Here is a 17,500-nt window from a genome sequence, read left to right as displayed (position 1 = left end):
ATCTCTTGTGAAAAACGTGAACTTGAAGAAGTGAAAATTGAACAATATGAACTATGAATATTGAACAACTTGAAGCTAAAGTGTGAACATGCTTAACAAAATATGGGAACAAAACATGGGAACTAAACGTGCATTACGAATATAATCAGTGTGAGCTCTGCTTGTTTCCCTGCAACAAGAAGCTTCCATCTGGGGGTGATGGAAGACAGTGACACCCTCAGTGAGTTTGAAATGTCCAGTCGATTGTGCAATTTGGTCTTAGTTGCAGTCATTGCCGAAAACCCGGCCTCGCATAGATACGTGGTGGGAAACGTTTTCAGCGCTTTTACGGCTATCTCGGGATATTCTGCTTTGGTTTTGATCCAAAAACCCGCCAGAGAGGTTTCCTTATACACACTCTTAAGACCACCGTCATTTGCAATTTCGATCAACTGCTCTTCCTCCTGCGCTGACAAGTTAGGACTATTCGGGATATTGACAAATGGGTTGCGGACCCACTCATTGGTTTGCCGTGGATCTTTGGAGGATGGGAACTAAAGCTCAAACTCATTTGAAAGCGCAACAAGGTGATTGCGCACCAGCTGCGAGAGAAAGGGCCCTGCCTCAGTCTCTCCCAAAACCCCCACTACTGTTTGGAACATATCAAATACACCCCAGTCCACTCGTCGTCCCCACAAATCAAGCTTGCTTTAAATGCAGTGACTTTATCTGCCAGTTTAAAGACAGTCGTCATTCTCCCCTGGAGTGACAGGTTGAGGTCATTAAGCAACCCGAATATGTCACACAGGTAAGCGAGTTTTGACACCCAGTCCTCATCACTAAAATGTGCAGCTAACAGTGACTTTTTTTCTGTAAGAAATCTCTGCAGCGGCTCTCTCAACTCAAACACTCTGACCAGTGACCTGCTAAGGATGCTTGTTTTTTGTTGCTCATTCTAGCAGTTTAGCTAACTTCGTGTGACACTACCGTTCGCCAAGAACTGATCAAGTGAAGTGAGCTGACCTGAGGCTGCGCAGCGCTGAAGGCAATATGTAAAAGTGTTGAAGGCGGGACAGACAGACGTAAGAAAATAGACCTTGCAAAATGCAAACATGCGTGCAATCAAACAACTGCATATAGACCTATGCCATGTAAAAACGTGACATTATTGCGAATTAAATTTAGTTTAGTTCGCATGCATTTTTTTTAAACTCATGTCGTAGGCTACGGCCCGGTTAGGAATGTCCTGCGGCCCGGTACCGGTGGTTGGGAACCGCTGTATTAGGCTGCATGTTCTTCATCTCATAGCCCTTATTTAAGCTTACTTGTGCCAAGGCGTGTGTTTATTAAAGATGCATGTGAAGGTAGTAGTGCTTCAGTGATGGTCTTTTCATGTTCTGTGTGTTTTACAGCATATTAATCTTCTCTGTTCCCTGTTTGCAGGTGGTGATTTGTGAGGACTGCTGCCCTGAGAACACGGAGTGCATTCTGCCAAATCAATGTGTGCCACTTCCATAAAAGGGAAAAAAGTTTCTACCTGGAGAGTTAACTCACTGTTTGTGTGGAAAAACTAAACTTTAATAAAAGGTTAAACAAATATTTTGTGTGTTTTCATTGGAACATCAACAATGTTATATTTCTGAAATATAAATTTTTTGTGCCATATTTCTATAAATGTGACATAGCAGAACATTACATATATTTTGCAATATATTTTCCTAAAATGAGTGCAAATGTATGTCCATAGACATATATCTACAATATTGGTATCCCTAGTATGCGTACAAATACATAACTTATCATATATTAACATATATGCAACTGACATATATTTGTAATATATTTGTATATCTGGGAAAATATATGTGACATATATAAAAAGGGCCAATTTTGCTATATGTTGAAATATATTTGACATGTATGTGTATATATGTGACTTATGGTGAGGCATACAGTGACATATACATAATATATGTGATTTACATAACATAATATATACATGGATTTCTTTGGAATGTCACGAAAACATGCGTGCGCAACCAAGAGGCAGAAAGCACCATAGAACAGCATAGAGCAATGCAAAAGAGCAAAAGAATAAAATGAGTTTTTGTGCTGAAAACTGCACCAATTCGAAATCACGATGGTTAGAGAATGTTAAATATGTTCAATATCCCTAACGGAATGCATGTCTTCGCCAAAAATGACAAAATACGATGTTATATTAATAATCCAAATGAACGTCAAACTTTGAAATATAGTCTGAAATGAGATGTTATTATCATTGAGACAACAGGGTTGTAGCTTACAACAGCCGACTATTTAGGTTAAGTTTATAACGTTGTGGACGGCCACCAAGCGTCTTCTGCCTCACGGCTGCGCGCGCATCTAGTTTTGTTGGTAAACGGGAAACCCGTGTATACATTATATATGTGATTTACATATATTGCCATATATCACATTTTTGTATGGGTTTATACACCCACATATACTAGAAATGTAAATGTATGCTCTCTCTCTCTATCTGTGATTTACATATATTGCCATATATCACATTTTTGACATATACATAATATATGTGATTTACATATATTGCCATATATCACATTTTTGTATGGGTTTATACACACACATATACTAGAAATGTAAATGTATGCTCTCTCTCTCTCTATCTCTCACTCACACACACACACACAGGATTATGTGGTAATCTGTGCATGATGCTGGCCAAGCCCCATTAAGGTCTTCAGTGTCCAGCATGAAGCTTCATTATATCAATGACATAATTATCTGCCATGTGTTCACACACACGCACACACACACACACGCACACACACACACACACACACACACGCACACACACACACACACTTTGTATCTCTCTCTCTCACACATAGACACACACATGCACAGGATGCCATTAGGGCAACGTGCAGCTCCATGAAGCTTCATTATATCAATGACATAATCATCTGCCATGTGTTCACACACACATACACACACACACACACACACACACACGCACACACACACACACACTTTGTATCTCTCTCTCTCACACATAGACTCACACATGCACAGGATGCCATTAGGGCAACGTGCAGCTCCATGAAGCTTCATTATATCAATGACATAATCATCTGCCATGTGTTCACACACACATACACACACACACACACACACACTCACACAGACACACACACACACACACACAAACACACACACATTCACAGACAGACAGACAGACACACACACACACACACACACACATTCACAGACAGACACACACACACACACACATACATTCACAGGGTGCCGTTACGGCAGCGTCCATCTCTATGAAGTTTCATATGAATTCCATAATCATCTGCCATGCGTTCAGAAGCAGAATGCAGAGCCAGGAGCCCTGTGTGTGTGTGTACGCCCTGTGCGTGTGTACGTCCAGGGCCGGAGTGGGGTGTGTGTGTGTGTACGCCCTGTGTGTGTGTGTGTACGCCCTGTGTGTGTGTACGTCCATGGTCGGAGTGGGGTGTCTGTGTGTGTGTATGCCCTGTGTGTGTGTACGTCCATGGTCGGAGTGGGGTGTGTGTGTATGTGTATGCCCTGTGTGTGTGTACGTCCAGGGCCGGAGTGGGGTGTGTGTGTGTGTGTGTGTGTATGCCCTGTGTGTGTGTACGTCCAGGGCCGGAGTGGGGTGTGTGTGTGTGTGTGTGTGTGTGTGTATGCCCTGTGTGTGTGTACGTCCAGGGCCGGAGTGGGGTGTGTGTGTGTGTGTGTGTGTATGCCCTGTGTGTGTGTACGTCTGTGTGTGTGTGTGTACGCCCTGTGTGTGTGTACGTCTGTGTGTGTGTGTGTACGCCCTGTGTGTGTGTGTACGTCTGTGTGTGTGTGTGTACGCCCTGTGTGTGTGTACGTCCAGGGCCGGAGTGGGGCCACCTTTCAGCCCGGGAGTTTCAGGCCCAAGACCAGCCCGCTTTTTCCATGGTGGTGGAAATTGGATAAATTAAGCAACAGTTCAGTTCTTACTATCCTGTAGTTTTTATTAGCACCATGGCTCAACAAATGTGTAAAAGTTATAATAATTTACTTAAACTGAGAAGTTAACAAAAAAATATTCCACTATTCCACAAGGATAGGTTGATAAGTTAACGAGGCATATTTAACTAATGTTTATGTTAATGTTTATGTTAATGAATTTCCCCTTGGGAATCAATAAAGTATCTATCTATCTATCTATCTATCTATCTATCTAATGTTTACATGTTTTTAAGCGTGGGTATATCGTATTGGTGTTTGGTGATATAGGCTACTCCTTTACTACACTCACTTCTGATCAAATAAGGCATATAGGTTGATCATGTAGATTACTACTGTCATATACTGATCTTTCTTACATTATCATCATTTTAATTCATATTGTTTACTCTTTTATCCTCTCTACTTGTCCCTCATGGCCTCCTCATCGCTAATTTCAGGCTCATCATCGTCAGGGTCTGGCTGATCTACTGCTCAGAGGCTACAGTTTTTACTGCATAGCCACACAGATCAAGCTTGGGTTTTGTTATCAATATTTGCATAATATTCGCAAAGTCTGTGAATCACAATGTTGGATGATACAAAAAGGCTAATATTTTAATTCATTTCATAAGTTGCTTGCGAATAGGTTGACAACGCTAACGTCCAATATTACCCAGTGTCTGTCTTAAAAAAAATCTGGAAGCTTGGCACATTTGGCAACATCCTCCTCCAATGCCTTCCTTTCTTTTTCACCTGGCCTTTTCAGTCCCCCCTGGCCTCTTTTTACCATCCATCCTCCCTGACGCTTATCGCTACGGTAGGGCCGGTCCGGCTATCGGTAGGCCTATCTGAGAAAACTTTTTGGAAAAGACGGGCTATATGGACCCAACCATCTCTTTGGGAGGGGAGAACTCCCTCACATGGTAAGCTACAACCCATGCAGAGGCTGCGGTGTCAGGCATAGATTGCGGAACGTGAGTAGCCTACTTTAAGAGAAGATAGACTAACGTGACAAATGTCAATATGTTTTCCTTGACCGGCCCAAAAGTGAAGCGGCGCACTCCTGATTCTCCCGATTACCCACCCCGGGCGTGTGTACGTCTGTGTGTGTGTGTGTGTGTGTGTGTACGTGTGTGTGTGTGTTTGTGTGTGTGTGTGTGTGTGTACGTCTGTGTGTGTTTGTGTGTTTGTGTGTGTGTGTGTGTGTGTGTGTCTGTGAGTCTGTGTGCGTCTGTGTGTGTGTGTGTGTGCGTGTGTGTGTGTCTGTGTGTGAAAGTGAGTGTGTGTACGTCTGTGTGTGTGTGTCTGTGTATGTCTGTGTGTGTGTGAGAGTGTGTGCACGTCTGTCTGTGTGTGTCTGTGAGTCTATGTGCGTCTGTGTGTGTGTGTGTGTGTGTGTGTGTACGTCTGTGTGTGTGTGCGTGTGTGTGTGTGTGTGTGTGTGTGTGTATGTCTGTGTGTGTGTGTGTGTGTGCGTGTGTGTGTGTGTGTATGTATGTGTGTGTGTATGTCTGTGTGTGCTGGGCTGGCATTTAACATGAAATTCCCAAGAGTACTACAGTTGGATGTTGGAAAACCCCCTGAATGATGTCATGATGCACACACACACACACACACATACACACACACACATACACACATACACACACACACACACATCGCTGCTGCTTTGGCGCATGTGATTGGCTGCCTGGCACGGCTCGGCGCATTTGATTGGCCGTCTGGCATGGCTTACTCGCGCTCCGTCTGCATTCACTTCCTGTTCCGTGGGCATCAACAGGAAGCTGAGGGCAGATGACTTGGTTTTCTGGGTTGCTTCTCAGCGTTGTTTTGAAACCATCTGCGCCTGAAACAGTGGTGCTGTTGAGCACGACCATCTGGCGTCCACCTAACCGCTCGGTCATGCGCTCACGCTCGGGCCAGGGTTCCGCTCGCTTCAAACGGCCATTTATATCAGCACATGCTTTCACTGGTCATTTATATCAGCACATGCTTCAAACGGCCATTTATATCAGCACATGCTTTCACTGGTCAGGGCATTTATATCAACACATGCTTTCACTGGTCATTTACTGTTTCTCTCTGTCTCTCTCTCTCACTCTCTCTCTCTCATCATCGCTCTATTCCTGTTTCTCTCTGTCTCTCTCTCTCTCTCTCTCTCTCTCTCTCTGTCGCTTCTGCTTGGAGAAGTTTAACTTCACACATAGTTAGTGAAAACTCATGCAGGTTAGTTTAACTTCACACATAGTTAGTGAAAACTCATGCAGGTTAGTTAAGATAAACCTCCACACACACTCGCAAAATGCAAAACACTCCGGCAGAGGTTCTGACTACATTTTCCACCAGACTAATCATCCCCCAGTGTAATTGGCTCATTCAATCTGGCCCCCTAATCATCCCCCAGTGTAATTGGCTCATTCAATCTGGCCCCCTAATCATCTCCCAGTGTAATTGGCTCATTCATTCCCTCACTCTCCACCTCAAGCTGGTGTGTGGTGTGCGTTCTGGCGTATAATGGCTGCCGTGCATCACCCAGGTGGGAGCTACACATTGGTGGTGGTTAGTGAGGTCCCCACTTCACTGTAAAGCACTTTGAGTGCCTTGATAAAGCGCTATGTAATGCAAGTTGTTGTTAAGATGTAATAAGATGTTCAAGGACAACATTAAATAAGCCCTATGCAAGTCTGGTTATTCCTTCGCTGTTTCTGGGTTTTTGCCTGATTTTGGCTCGCATTTTTCACGACATAGCTCCCCCTGCAGCTTAGGTAGCAAGTGACTGCTACGCTAAACCCCCACTAGCTAGCGAGCTAGCCATCAAGAAACCAAGCTAAACACATACAGGGCTCAAAATAAAACGGTCGAGCAAACACATTGTTCAAGAGACTATCAAACATTACACATTACAAAAACGAAGTTCACCCAAGGGTAGGCTACTTACAATTTCAGCAGCAACAAAGCCAAGTCGGAGTCCGTTTTGCAGTCTTCTTAGAAACTACAATCTTACTACATTTTTCGAGGCCTTCTGCCGAGTCACATCCGGATTTCTTCGGTCCGGGACCAGAAAGTTGCATATTCGTTTTTTCCGTGGAGAAGCACTAGGAGGAGACGAAGCACCCACCACACGACCCAGAAAGTGTTGTAGAACCATCAGAACGACTCTCAACCTGCATAATTAAGGTCTTTTTTGCTAAAATTGTTGCATAGGGCCTCTTTAAAATAGTATTTGTGGGGTTTGATTGACAGGTGCCAGATATGATGTTGGAGTTTGATTGACAGGTGCCAGATATGATGTTGGGGTTTGATTGACAGGTGTCAGATATGATGTTGGGTTTCGATGCTTGAGTGACAGGTGTCAGATATGATGATGGGTTTTGATGTTTGAGTGACAGGTGTCAGGGTGGTTTATAAATATTGGTGGCTGACATCTTTCCTCTCACTGCTGATGGCTAATATGTGTGTGTGTGTGTGTGTGTTTGTGTCAAAGTGTGTGACATACTTCCCTAACATGGTACTTCTTTTCTTATAGCTAGGATGCAAATAATGAAAATTGTGCACTTCTGGATAAGTTTTTGATTTTTGGCAGGGTGTTAGGTATAGGCCTAAGGTTTTCAATGGATACAAGTTGGGGCGGCCCCCCTAGTGGCAGTTATCCATAAAATCCAAAATGGCCCCCGCCGAAAAGAGAAAAGGTTATATCTCAGCTTCCTTTAGTCTTAAATTGTTGTATAATGTACTTTTTCTACTTTGTTTGATACAAGGAATCCAATTTTGATATGTTCTTCTTGTTTTAAGTCCATTTCCATGTAGTATTATAGTCATATTTAGCTCATAAACTGTCAATATCTCTGAAAAAGTCACATTGAAATACTCCGGTCCCTAGACCCATATTTTTACCTCCACAAGGTATGCTTTTTTTTGTTGATTGGACAGGTCACTATCACTATAGTGTCAAAAATCACATGTTGTGACCAAAAGGACCATTGTTGAGGCCTTAAATAAACACAACTTCAGAACTATGCCACAGTGAAAAGTTATATTAGGCTTTTCACCATGTTAAGGATCAATATCTTCATCATTACAGCCTCCCTCACACTTGCACAATGTGGTACAGCAAAGTCCAGCTCAGTGGCACTTACAGTTGCCCATACAGGCAACCACACAGCTACAGTTGAGGAGGAGTGAGCATCCCTTGCTGGCATCTTCCAGATCTGTCCAATATGGCACCCAGACTTTGGTTCTGTCATTCCATTCCCAACCCCACTCATGGGGTCTGGAATCTCTGGAGTTTTGGAGAGGACTCCGTCAGACCCGTCAACCTGACTCCGCCAGATGGATTGCTTCGCATTTGCTCCGCATATCCATCTGGGAACTTTCCGTTGGAGAATGTTTGGGAAACGGGTGAAAATACTGGTTTGCTGATTGGATAAACCATCTGTCTATCACCACCTATGTTGGTCAGTCCAAATCAACCAATCAGATAAACGAAGTTCTTCTAATGCCATCTTTTAACATACAAGTTAGATAAGTAGCTAGCGTTAATGTTTTTAAACTTACTATTTGTATGTGACATGAACCTCATCAATGACAATACCCCACCAAGTTTTAATGGTAGGCTACACGTCTGAAGAAAGCATATTCCTTCTCGTTAAGTAACTAAGATTCAGTGCTACCAAACACTAACTTGAATTGGCCGTGGAGGATGTCAGACCCTCATTCTGATCACCAAGACCCAACCAGCCTCACACTGGAATCAGTGCACATGCAAGTTCTCAAATGCTGGACCCATCATGCCTTATTCCAGCGTGGAAAGCGTGCCCTGCACACTGCAGCTTTTGTCTGGAAGCAGTCCCTCTCCAAAACTCCAGAGACTCCAGACCCCAGTGAGTGGGGTTGGGAATGGAATGACAGAACCAAAGTCTGGGTGCCATATTGGACAGATCTGGAAGATGCCAGCAAGGGATGCTCACTCCTCTTCAACTGTGGCTGTGTGGTTGCCTGTATGGGCAACTGTAAGTGCCACCGAGCTGGACTTTGCTGTACCACATTGTGCAAGTGTGAGGGAGGCTGTACTAATAATGATGAAAAGTGAAACCAAAAATCTTTGAATAAATACATAATGTTTAAGCAAAGTCCTTTTAGGCAAGTCCCTCCACTCGGCGGCCATATTGCAGTGCTTTTTGGGCACTCATCGGGCATCCATTTCGGCAGAAATGCGCGTGCGCAAGGCTTCACGACACCAATCTTACTCCAGCGGTGAGATCACAACACATGATTGGGAAGATGTCTTCACAACACAACATATGATTGGTTCAATGTATATCACAACACATGATTGGCACAATGTCTTCACAACACACCACATTATTGGCTCAATGTATTCACAACACAGCACGATTGGCTCAATGTATTCACATGTCGAGTTTTGCCGCGGAAGGGGTGTTATATGCGTAGACAACTGACATATTGCCGTTACAAACTAAGCCCATGCATTTCTATGGAGGATTTTTTGAGTGCTATGTCTCCTCATTAGAAAGTCTATGGTTTAAGTATGAATTGTTTTTTTGTGTTATTTGACTAAAATATAATATTGATCCTTAACATGGTGAAAAGCCTAATATACTGTAACTTTTCACTGTGGCATAATTCTGAATTTGTGTTTATTTAAGGCCTCAACAATGGTCCTTTTGGTCACAACATGTGATTTTTGACACTATAGTGATAATGACCTGTCCAATCAACAAAGAAAAGCATACCTTGGAGGTAAAATATGGGTCTAGGGACCTGAGTAATATTTCAATGTGACTTTTTTCAGAGATATTGACAGTTTATGAGCTAAATATGACTATGATACTAGATTTAAATGGACTTAAAATAAGCAGAACATATCAAAATTGGATTCCTTGTATCAAACTAAGAAGAGAAAATACATTATACAACAATTGAAGACTAAAGGAAGCTGAGATATAACCTTTTCTCTTTTCGCCAGGGGCCATTTTGGATTTTATGGATAACTGCCACTAGGGGGGCCACCCAACTTGTATCCATGGATTTTTGAAAACCTTAGGCCTATACCTAACACCCTGCCAAAAATCAAAAACTTATCCAGAAGTGCCCAATCTTCATGATTTTTCATATATTCCTTCCCAGCTATTACTACTGGTGGCTGACGTCTGTGTGTGTGAGGAAAGACTTAGGGTTGCCACTCTCCTTGACACAAAAGGGTTGAAGGCAAAGGATACTGTTAAAAATCTTGGTGTATTAATTGACAGTGATCTAAATTTCAACAGCCACATGAAAGCGATAACTAAATCAGCTTTTTACCACCTCAAAAATATTTTCAAACTCAGAGGGCTGATGTCAAAACATGACTTAGAAAAACTCATTCATGCATTTATCTCCAGCAGGGTTGATTACTGCAATGGACTGTTCACAGGCCTTCCTAAAAAGACTATTAAACAGCTTCAGGTGATACAAAATGCAGCAGCTAGGACTCTAACAAAAACTAAAAGAACTGACCACATTACTCCAATTCTTAAGTCCTTGCACTGGCTTCCAGTAAGTCACAGAATTGACTTTAAAGCACTATTGCTTGTTTATAAATCAGTAAATGGAGCAGGACCTAAATACTTGTCAGACATGCTTCAGCAGTACACACCTTCTCGTCCTCTCAGGTCCCAGGTGAAAAACCTGCTAGTAAAACCTACAGTTAGAACTAAACATGGTGAAGCAGCTTTTAGCTGCTATGTGGCTCAGCTGTGGAACCAACTTCCGGATGACATTAAAAAGGCCCCAACTGTAGCCAGTTTTAAATCTAGACTTAAGACCAAACTGTTCTCAGACGCTTTCTGCTAACTGTGCCGAGTTACAAATTCTGAATCTGCCTCGATAATTATTCTACTTTGTCTTTTATTACTTTTTTTACTACTTTTGCCTTTGTTTTTGCTTACTAATTATTCTTTATTTGTAAATGATTTTACCTTGTGTTTTATGTTTTCCTTTTATTATGATCTTTACCTTTTAACTATTCTTTGACTATATTGCCCTTCTATGCTTTTATTTGTTATTATCGTTTGGTTTTGTTTATGTAAAGCACATTGAATGACCTCTGTGTATGAAATGTGCTATATAAATAAACTTGACTTGACTTGACTTGACTTGACTTGTGTGTGTGTGTGTGTTTGTGTGTGTGTGTGTGTGTGTGTGTCTGAGTGAGTGTGTCTGTCTGAGTGTGTCATACTTCCCTGACATGGGACTTCTTTTCTCACTACTGACACTGCACAGTCAATATGAAACCTCCTCCAAGGAAACGAGCAAAGACACACACACACACACACACACACACACACACCTCACCAGAAAGACCCGAGGAGTCCAGTATTACTGGGTTATTGGCCAAGTATACTTATATACAAGGTTTTTTTTTTCTCCGCATTTTACTCATCTGGGGGTATTGTACCACACACACACACACACACCCGGAGCAGTGGGCAGCCCTTGATCCGATGCCCGGGGAGCGGTTGTGGGTTAGGTGCCTTGCTCAATGTGGATGTGTGGATTCGGATGTGAGAGCGCTGTTCACCCACATTTCCTACCAGTCAGGGATCGAAACCGCCACTCTTCGGTCACAAGTCAGATTCCCTAGCCAGTAGTCCACACATGCCCCCGGCACGGTTGTGTGTGGTTGTCTGGTGCTGTGCCATGACATGACCAGAGTACTGTTTGCATGGAGACCCAATGTGTTCTGTTTACAACTGGGTTAGCTGTTGGCTGTAACGTCGGTGTAAACCCTGTCTGGTTGTGTGTTCTGTTTATAACTGGGTTAGCTGTTGGCTGTAATGTCGGTGTAAAGCCTGTCTGGTTGTGTGTTTAGAACTGGGTTAGCTGTTGGCTGTAATGTCGGTGTAAACCCTGTCTGGTTGTGTGTTTCTAACTGGGTTAGCTGTTGGCTGTAATGTCGGTGTAAACCCTGTCTGGTTGTGTGTTCTGTTTAGAACTGGGTTAGCTGTTAGCTGTAATGTCGGTGTAAAGCCTGTCTGGTTGTGTGTTTAGAACTGGGTTAGCTGTTGGCTGTGATGTCGGTGTAAACCCTGTCTGGTTGTGTGTTTATAACTGGGTTAGCTGTTGGCTGTGATGTCGGTGTAAACCCAGTCTGGTTGTGTGTTTAGAACTGGGTTAGCTGTTGGCTGTGATGTCGGTGTAAACCCTGTCTGGTTGTGTGTTTATAACTGGGTTAGCTGTTGGCTGTGATTTCGGTGTAAACCCTGTCTGGTTGTGTGTTTATAACTGGGTTACCTGTTGGTGTGTGTGTGTGTAAACCCAGTCTTGTTGGAGTCAGCAGACCAACCATGAGAGTTGAGTCAGCGTGATTTATGCTCTAGAATGTGTAGCCTACTCTCTGGTGTTCTGATTGGTGCCACCTTTGTCCACTGTTCTGTGCCAGGCTATATAACCCTGTGCCACCATAGCATTCGTTATAAAACACAGCCTGCCTGTGCTGTTGCTCGTGTGAAAAACCCTGAACATTTCTCTGAATTCACACTTCGTTAAGTGATTGTTTTATTTGTTTATGTCACAACAAATCAATAAATCAACTGGTGATAAGTCATTACCCCATGGCGTTCATTATGTATCCTGGGTGGGGATCAACAGTAGGCCTCATTCTCATGGTCGTTTTCTCTTTAACAATGTCACACATTCAGTTGATTCATTGAGAACCCTCTGACCTCATATCACCTCGCCTCGCGCCTACTGCAGAATAATAGCCCCCCCCCCCCCCTTAGCACAATATGAATGAACGGCGAGTTCCATTCGTACGGCGACAGGCGACTACAGCTTCAAAATCTCTGCTTGAGCCGCTGGGATGCGCTCTCCCATTCTGAATTGCATTCAGCCAGACGAGACGGGTCAAACCGGGTCGAACTTCATGGGCCAAACATTACACACATACGTAACGCAACATCCAGCAGTAGGCTACACGCATCATGAGATGCAACGCGTAGCCTATCCCAGTTCCCGCAGTCATTCTGGGAACTGTAGTGAAACGCGACAGAGAGATCGCTACATTTAGTTCTGTTGTGACAAACAATCAACAATATAAATGATATAAAGGCTCCGCTGCACAGCAAACTTACACTATCAAACGCGGGTGAAATGTTATGGCGATCAGAATACAGTATTTTTTAGTAGCGACGGTACTATCCACAGCGGACTACACAGTTGATGAGGACTGTGATGAGGTCATTGTTCGATTGAACATGCGCAGTGGACACATCTGGAAGTGCCTCGCAGAAGGGGGAGTTGATATCTAGAGGTAAAAACGCCACATACTGCAGCTAAATGTGACATAGCATAAATTCTACTGTAAACTCTATCGGTCTGTTGGTTGTCATGTAAGCTGAGATTTTCAACTGAAGGTTCATGTTTTTTGGTAGTTTTCAAATGGAAGTAACTGACCATGACTTTGAACTGCCCCATTGTTGGGCAAGCGTTAAATGATCTGTGAGAGTTTCAACTCGCCATGAGTCCAATCTACCGGTGTCCGTGACACGCTGCGCAGCCGTTTGCGGATGTATGTTACAGAAATAATTTCTCATGTCTTTATTTAACACAAGAACAGGTGGTGGTGTCTGAAAAATTGTTAGAGCCTCAGACTTTGACTTGGTGTTGAACACGAGTAACGTTACTGAATCTGTCAGACTACATGTGTCACACAGAGCTATCATGTTAGATCTTACATGTGTGTCGTTAACTCCTACATTATGAGTTTTCTCACTATCGTGTTAGTTTCTGTCAACAGGTTATGTACAGCCATATCGGAGCAGTGGTTGTCTTTATACTTAAAGCACATACGTCTTTTTACATCCTTGTGTGTGTGTGTGTGTGTGTGTGTGTGAGCCAGCCAGCCTGAGCCCACTGTCTACCGCTTGCGTTTGGCAGTCTGCGTTGATGCTAGCACAGGCTAGGCGGCTAGCCTCCAGTCGAGTCGGACTGCAGCGTGGAGGCAAGCGACCCCCCCAGGCGCTGGTCGGTAGTTGCACTGTCAGTATTCACCAGATAGTTCAGTCGTCGCCGTGACGGGCTGGAATCTCTCGCTCGCTCGGAGGAGTGACTTGAGCGTTGGAGCTAACCAGCCGTGAGATAGAGGCTCAGCTCTAGGAGGGTCACTTTTCTGCTTGAGAACGGAGGAAAGTCGGCTGCTGAATTGAAACATTTTTCCATTTCGGACTTATTTGGGCGAGCCAGCGGTACCGTCAAGAGACTGCAGTCATTTTCTTGTACTGCATCGCTCGTGTGAAACAAACTCGACTACTGGAAGTGAAAGGAAGCATTAAACTTGAGGCAGAAGAGACTGGAAGTGGTCAGAATAGGATATTAGTGACAAGATAGAGGAACTCATTTTTCGACATCGACTAATTATCGTTGAAACGGTTCAGAGGAAATTTGCTTAAAACTGTTAATGCTGTTTTGGAACGTAACCTATTAAAATCTTCGGACTAAGACTGCCAAAGCACACTGTCAGCATGGGGTTCGTTGCTTTGTAGAGTGTGTGCTTTTAAAGCCATTTTGGACGTTATTAGAAATATTTTATTGCGGAATATTGCATTACTTCTTCTGACAATCTGGTCGACTTCACTCGCTTTGTTGACAGCGAAGAATGGATTTATAGCCTACACGAAAGGTAACTTGTATGTATAACCTAGGCTACTTTTGTCGATGTCACTGGATAGCCCACTAAGTTGTAGGTTGGAATAATCAGCTGATTTCAGAATTGCAGTAGTCTACTGTGAGTTCAACATTACACTTAAGTGTATCGCTTTTAGCTAGTTGTGAAATGAGTTTTGTACGGATTTCCGTGTGCATGGTGATATCCGTGCTGAGGTTTTGACAAATTACAGAACTTTGTAGGAGCAGCGGACGGATCTTGCTGCAATGTTAATTCACAACGTCGCAATCATTGATTGTGACCAAACCAAGGTTACTTTGTATCAATACATCCTCTTTGGGAAGATTACTGATTAGTGGACTGGATACTGTTAATGTGATTGTAACGAACTGCCTAATGTTAGTTCTTCACTAAGCTCAAATAATGATACGCTGTAATTGTCGATCATGTTGGTGGTATATGATTTAAGTTAAGCTGATGAAGAGGCTTGATTATAGCTGTTTCGACTGCATTGAGCAAAGTTGATTTGACGTCACAGCGAGATGGGGCGCTTTTGGCGCTAATCCAAATGTAGCTGCTAGCGCGATATCGCTGTGGAACTCGGGGCTTCATGATATTCATCCGCAGCGTTCTTCTCTGATTTCCCGGCTTTTGCTAGTCTTTTATGCCGAGGAAGCTAACGTTAGCCACCTTGAATGTTAACGTCAAGGAACTTTTTATGATATCAACTTTTGCTAAATGAACTTATAACTTTTAGCGACATATTCAATGTTTAACTCCGAGACTATGTAGTGACTGTTTGAGACATCGAAGAACCTCAGATAAATCCGCTAATGTTAGCTAACGTTAGATATCGCTTGTTTGACAGCTCCGTTTTGAAGAAACATTTTGTAACAGATATAAATTTGGCTAGCTTGATAAATTACGTTGGGTTGACACTTGACAACCACTTCGAAATAGCGTTCTAGATAATGTTGATGTCTTACCGTATACCACTCGCAATTGTTTTACATACATGTATACCAATGAGAAGCAGTTATTAACGTTAGTTGAGTAGGCAGGAATATAGCTCGTAGTAAGTTATGAACTCCGAAGCTTCTGCTATGGCTCGAGGCATGTAAAGTTAACCGGCTAACGATACTAGTGAGATGGCAAGCTAACTCCTGTCGAACCAGGCATAACGTTTGGCTTTACTGTTCGCTGCTGGTAACGTTTTTCAGCTGACAAAAAAGCTAGTAATGGACGGGCAATCTGCCCTAGCTCACATTTTAACTCTTTGACGGTTTTCCTTAAAGCGCTTAAATTGACGTTAACATTGTGAAAGTGGTGACTCGGTAAGAGCTGGTTATCAGCAGTGTCATGTCATGCCGAGCAGCGGAGCTCCTGTATGAAAATAACGAATATCCACGGTTGACCGTGACAATGTTTCCTAATGATGGTAATAAAATATGTTCATTGTTTCAGCTTTTAGTCAGAAGTGGCGTCAGACCCAATTGTGGGGTCAGATGCTCATAGTGTTCTAACATGCATGACGACAACTAACGAGCTATTAGTGGTGCCGTGTGGTTTAAGTTCTCACTATTTATGTTTCTTAGCTGTGAACTGAATCACTATAACCACTATCTTTACATCTTCCTGCCAACGAGTCTTGTCGTGTTTTAAAACGAACTCTTGTCTCTTTTCCCTTGTAGTGTGCTTGGCCCTGGGATTGGGTCTCTCTGCCAGGCTCTCCCCGGCTCAGTAGCGGTCCGTATCGTACAGCACAGGACGCCCCCACCTGCCCCGCCGCCTTCCCCTCTCTTTTCTCCCTTATGTTCAATGACGGCTGTCCAGGGGAAGCTGCAGGATGGATGGTGCGGATGTGACCGTCTCGCCGTCTCTCCTTCCGTGCTCGCGAGTTTGTGACTGTGTTCACTTCTTCTCCATCTACAAGAGAGTGCCCCCCCCACCCCCCCATCAGGGCCTCCGGACCTCACTGTTGCGCCCGCAGCAGGAACTGTAGCTGTTGATAGGCTCTCTAGTCAGAGCAGTGCCGGCTCCGCAGGTGGCTCTCCTCACATGAGCCGCTGTGCGCACACCTGGAGTCTGTCTCCGTGGTTACGGCCCAGCATCCTGGAGTTGGAGTGGAGCACAGGTGCTGCGTCTTCGCCGCGAGCTTTGCTGAGTTGGGGTTCACGTTTGGGGTTTGGTTGTTCTAATTTATTTGTACTGCATTTCTTTTGCGCTTGATACACACAAACGGTTCTGCAAGATGTCGGAAGACGCCAACACCAAAGAGGTGACGTTCCTGGTCCCGCCACCACCCAGGCCGCTGAACGGTACCGGGTCGGACTCCCGGGTGGGCGAGAAGGTGGGGTCGGGCCCGGAGGTGCGGCGGCGGCGCCACACGATGGAGCGCGACATGAAGACGGAGCAGCACCGTTTCTTCCGCCGCAGCGTCATCTGCGACTCGACAGCCGCCTGCGTCGTGGCGCCGCCGCCCGACTGTGAGCCGACGCCCCCGGGGCCCCTCGAGCCCCGCACCACCCCGCAGCTCGTCGAGGAGCAGGTGGAGGACGTGGTCACCACGGCGACGGCCGTCAAGGTGAGCGAGAAGAGGCCCAGTGAGCTGGACGCGCGTCTGGACTCCCAGAGTTCCCCAGGGCAGAAGGACGGCGGCGGCGCGTGTCTGAGCGATGCGAAGGAAGCGACCGACACGACGGACGAGCCCGCGGCAGCGCTGGTGACCGCAGCGGAACAGGAGAGCGCCGAGAAGCGTAGCGAGGAGGAGGAGCGCGGTGCAGCGAAGGCTCGGGCAGAAGCAGAACAGCGCGAGGCCGCCGAGAAGAAGCAGCAGGACGATAA

The 17,500-nt window shown here is 44.5% G+C and overlaps 1 protein-coding gene across 1 annotated transcript in view; it reads left to right on the top strand.

The window, feature by feature from the left end:
• Positions 1 to 14,030: 14,030 nt before the first annotated feature.
• Positions 14,031 to 17,500, top strand: part of LOC121697750 (serine/threonine-protein kinase WNK1-like) — a 131,715-nt gene continuing 128,245 nt past the window's right edge. The window contains 2 exon segments of the mRNA XM_042079409.1: positions 14,031 to 14,671; positions 16,348 to 17,500. The exon segment at positions 16,348 to 17,500 is cut by the window's right edge and continues 148 nt beyond it. Coding sequence (XP_041935343.1) covers positions 16,908 to 17,500 — 593 coding nt within the window. The 5' untranslated portion in view covers positions 14,031 to 14,671; positions 16,348 to 16,907.

The sequence above is a fragment of the Alosa sapidissima genome, chromosome 22 (assembly GCF_018492685.1).
Source record: "Alosa sapidissima isolate fAloSap1 chromosome 22, fAloSap1.pri, whole genome shotgun sequence".
Lineage (NCBI taxonomy): Eukaryota > Metazoa > Chordata > Actinopteri > Clupeiformes > Clupeidae > Alosa > Alosa sapidissima.
This window is presented reverse-complemented; position numbering and strand designations above follow the sequence as displayed.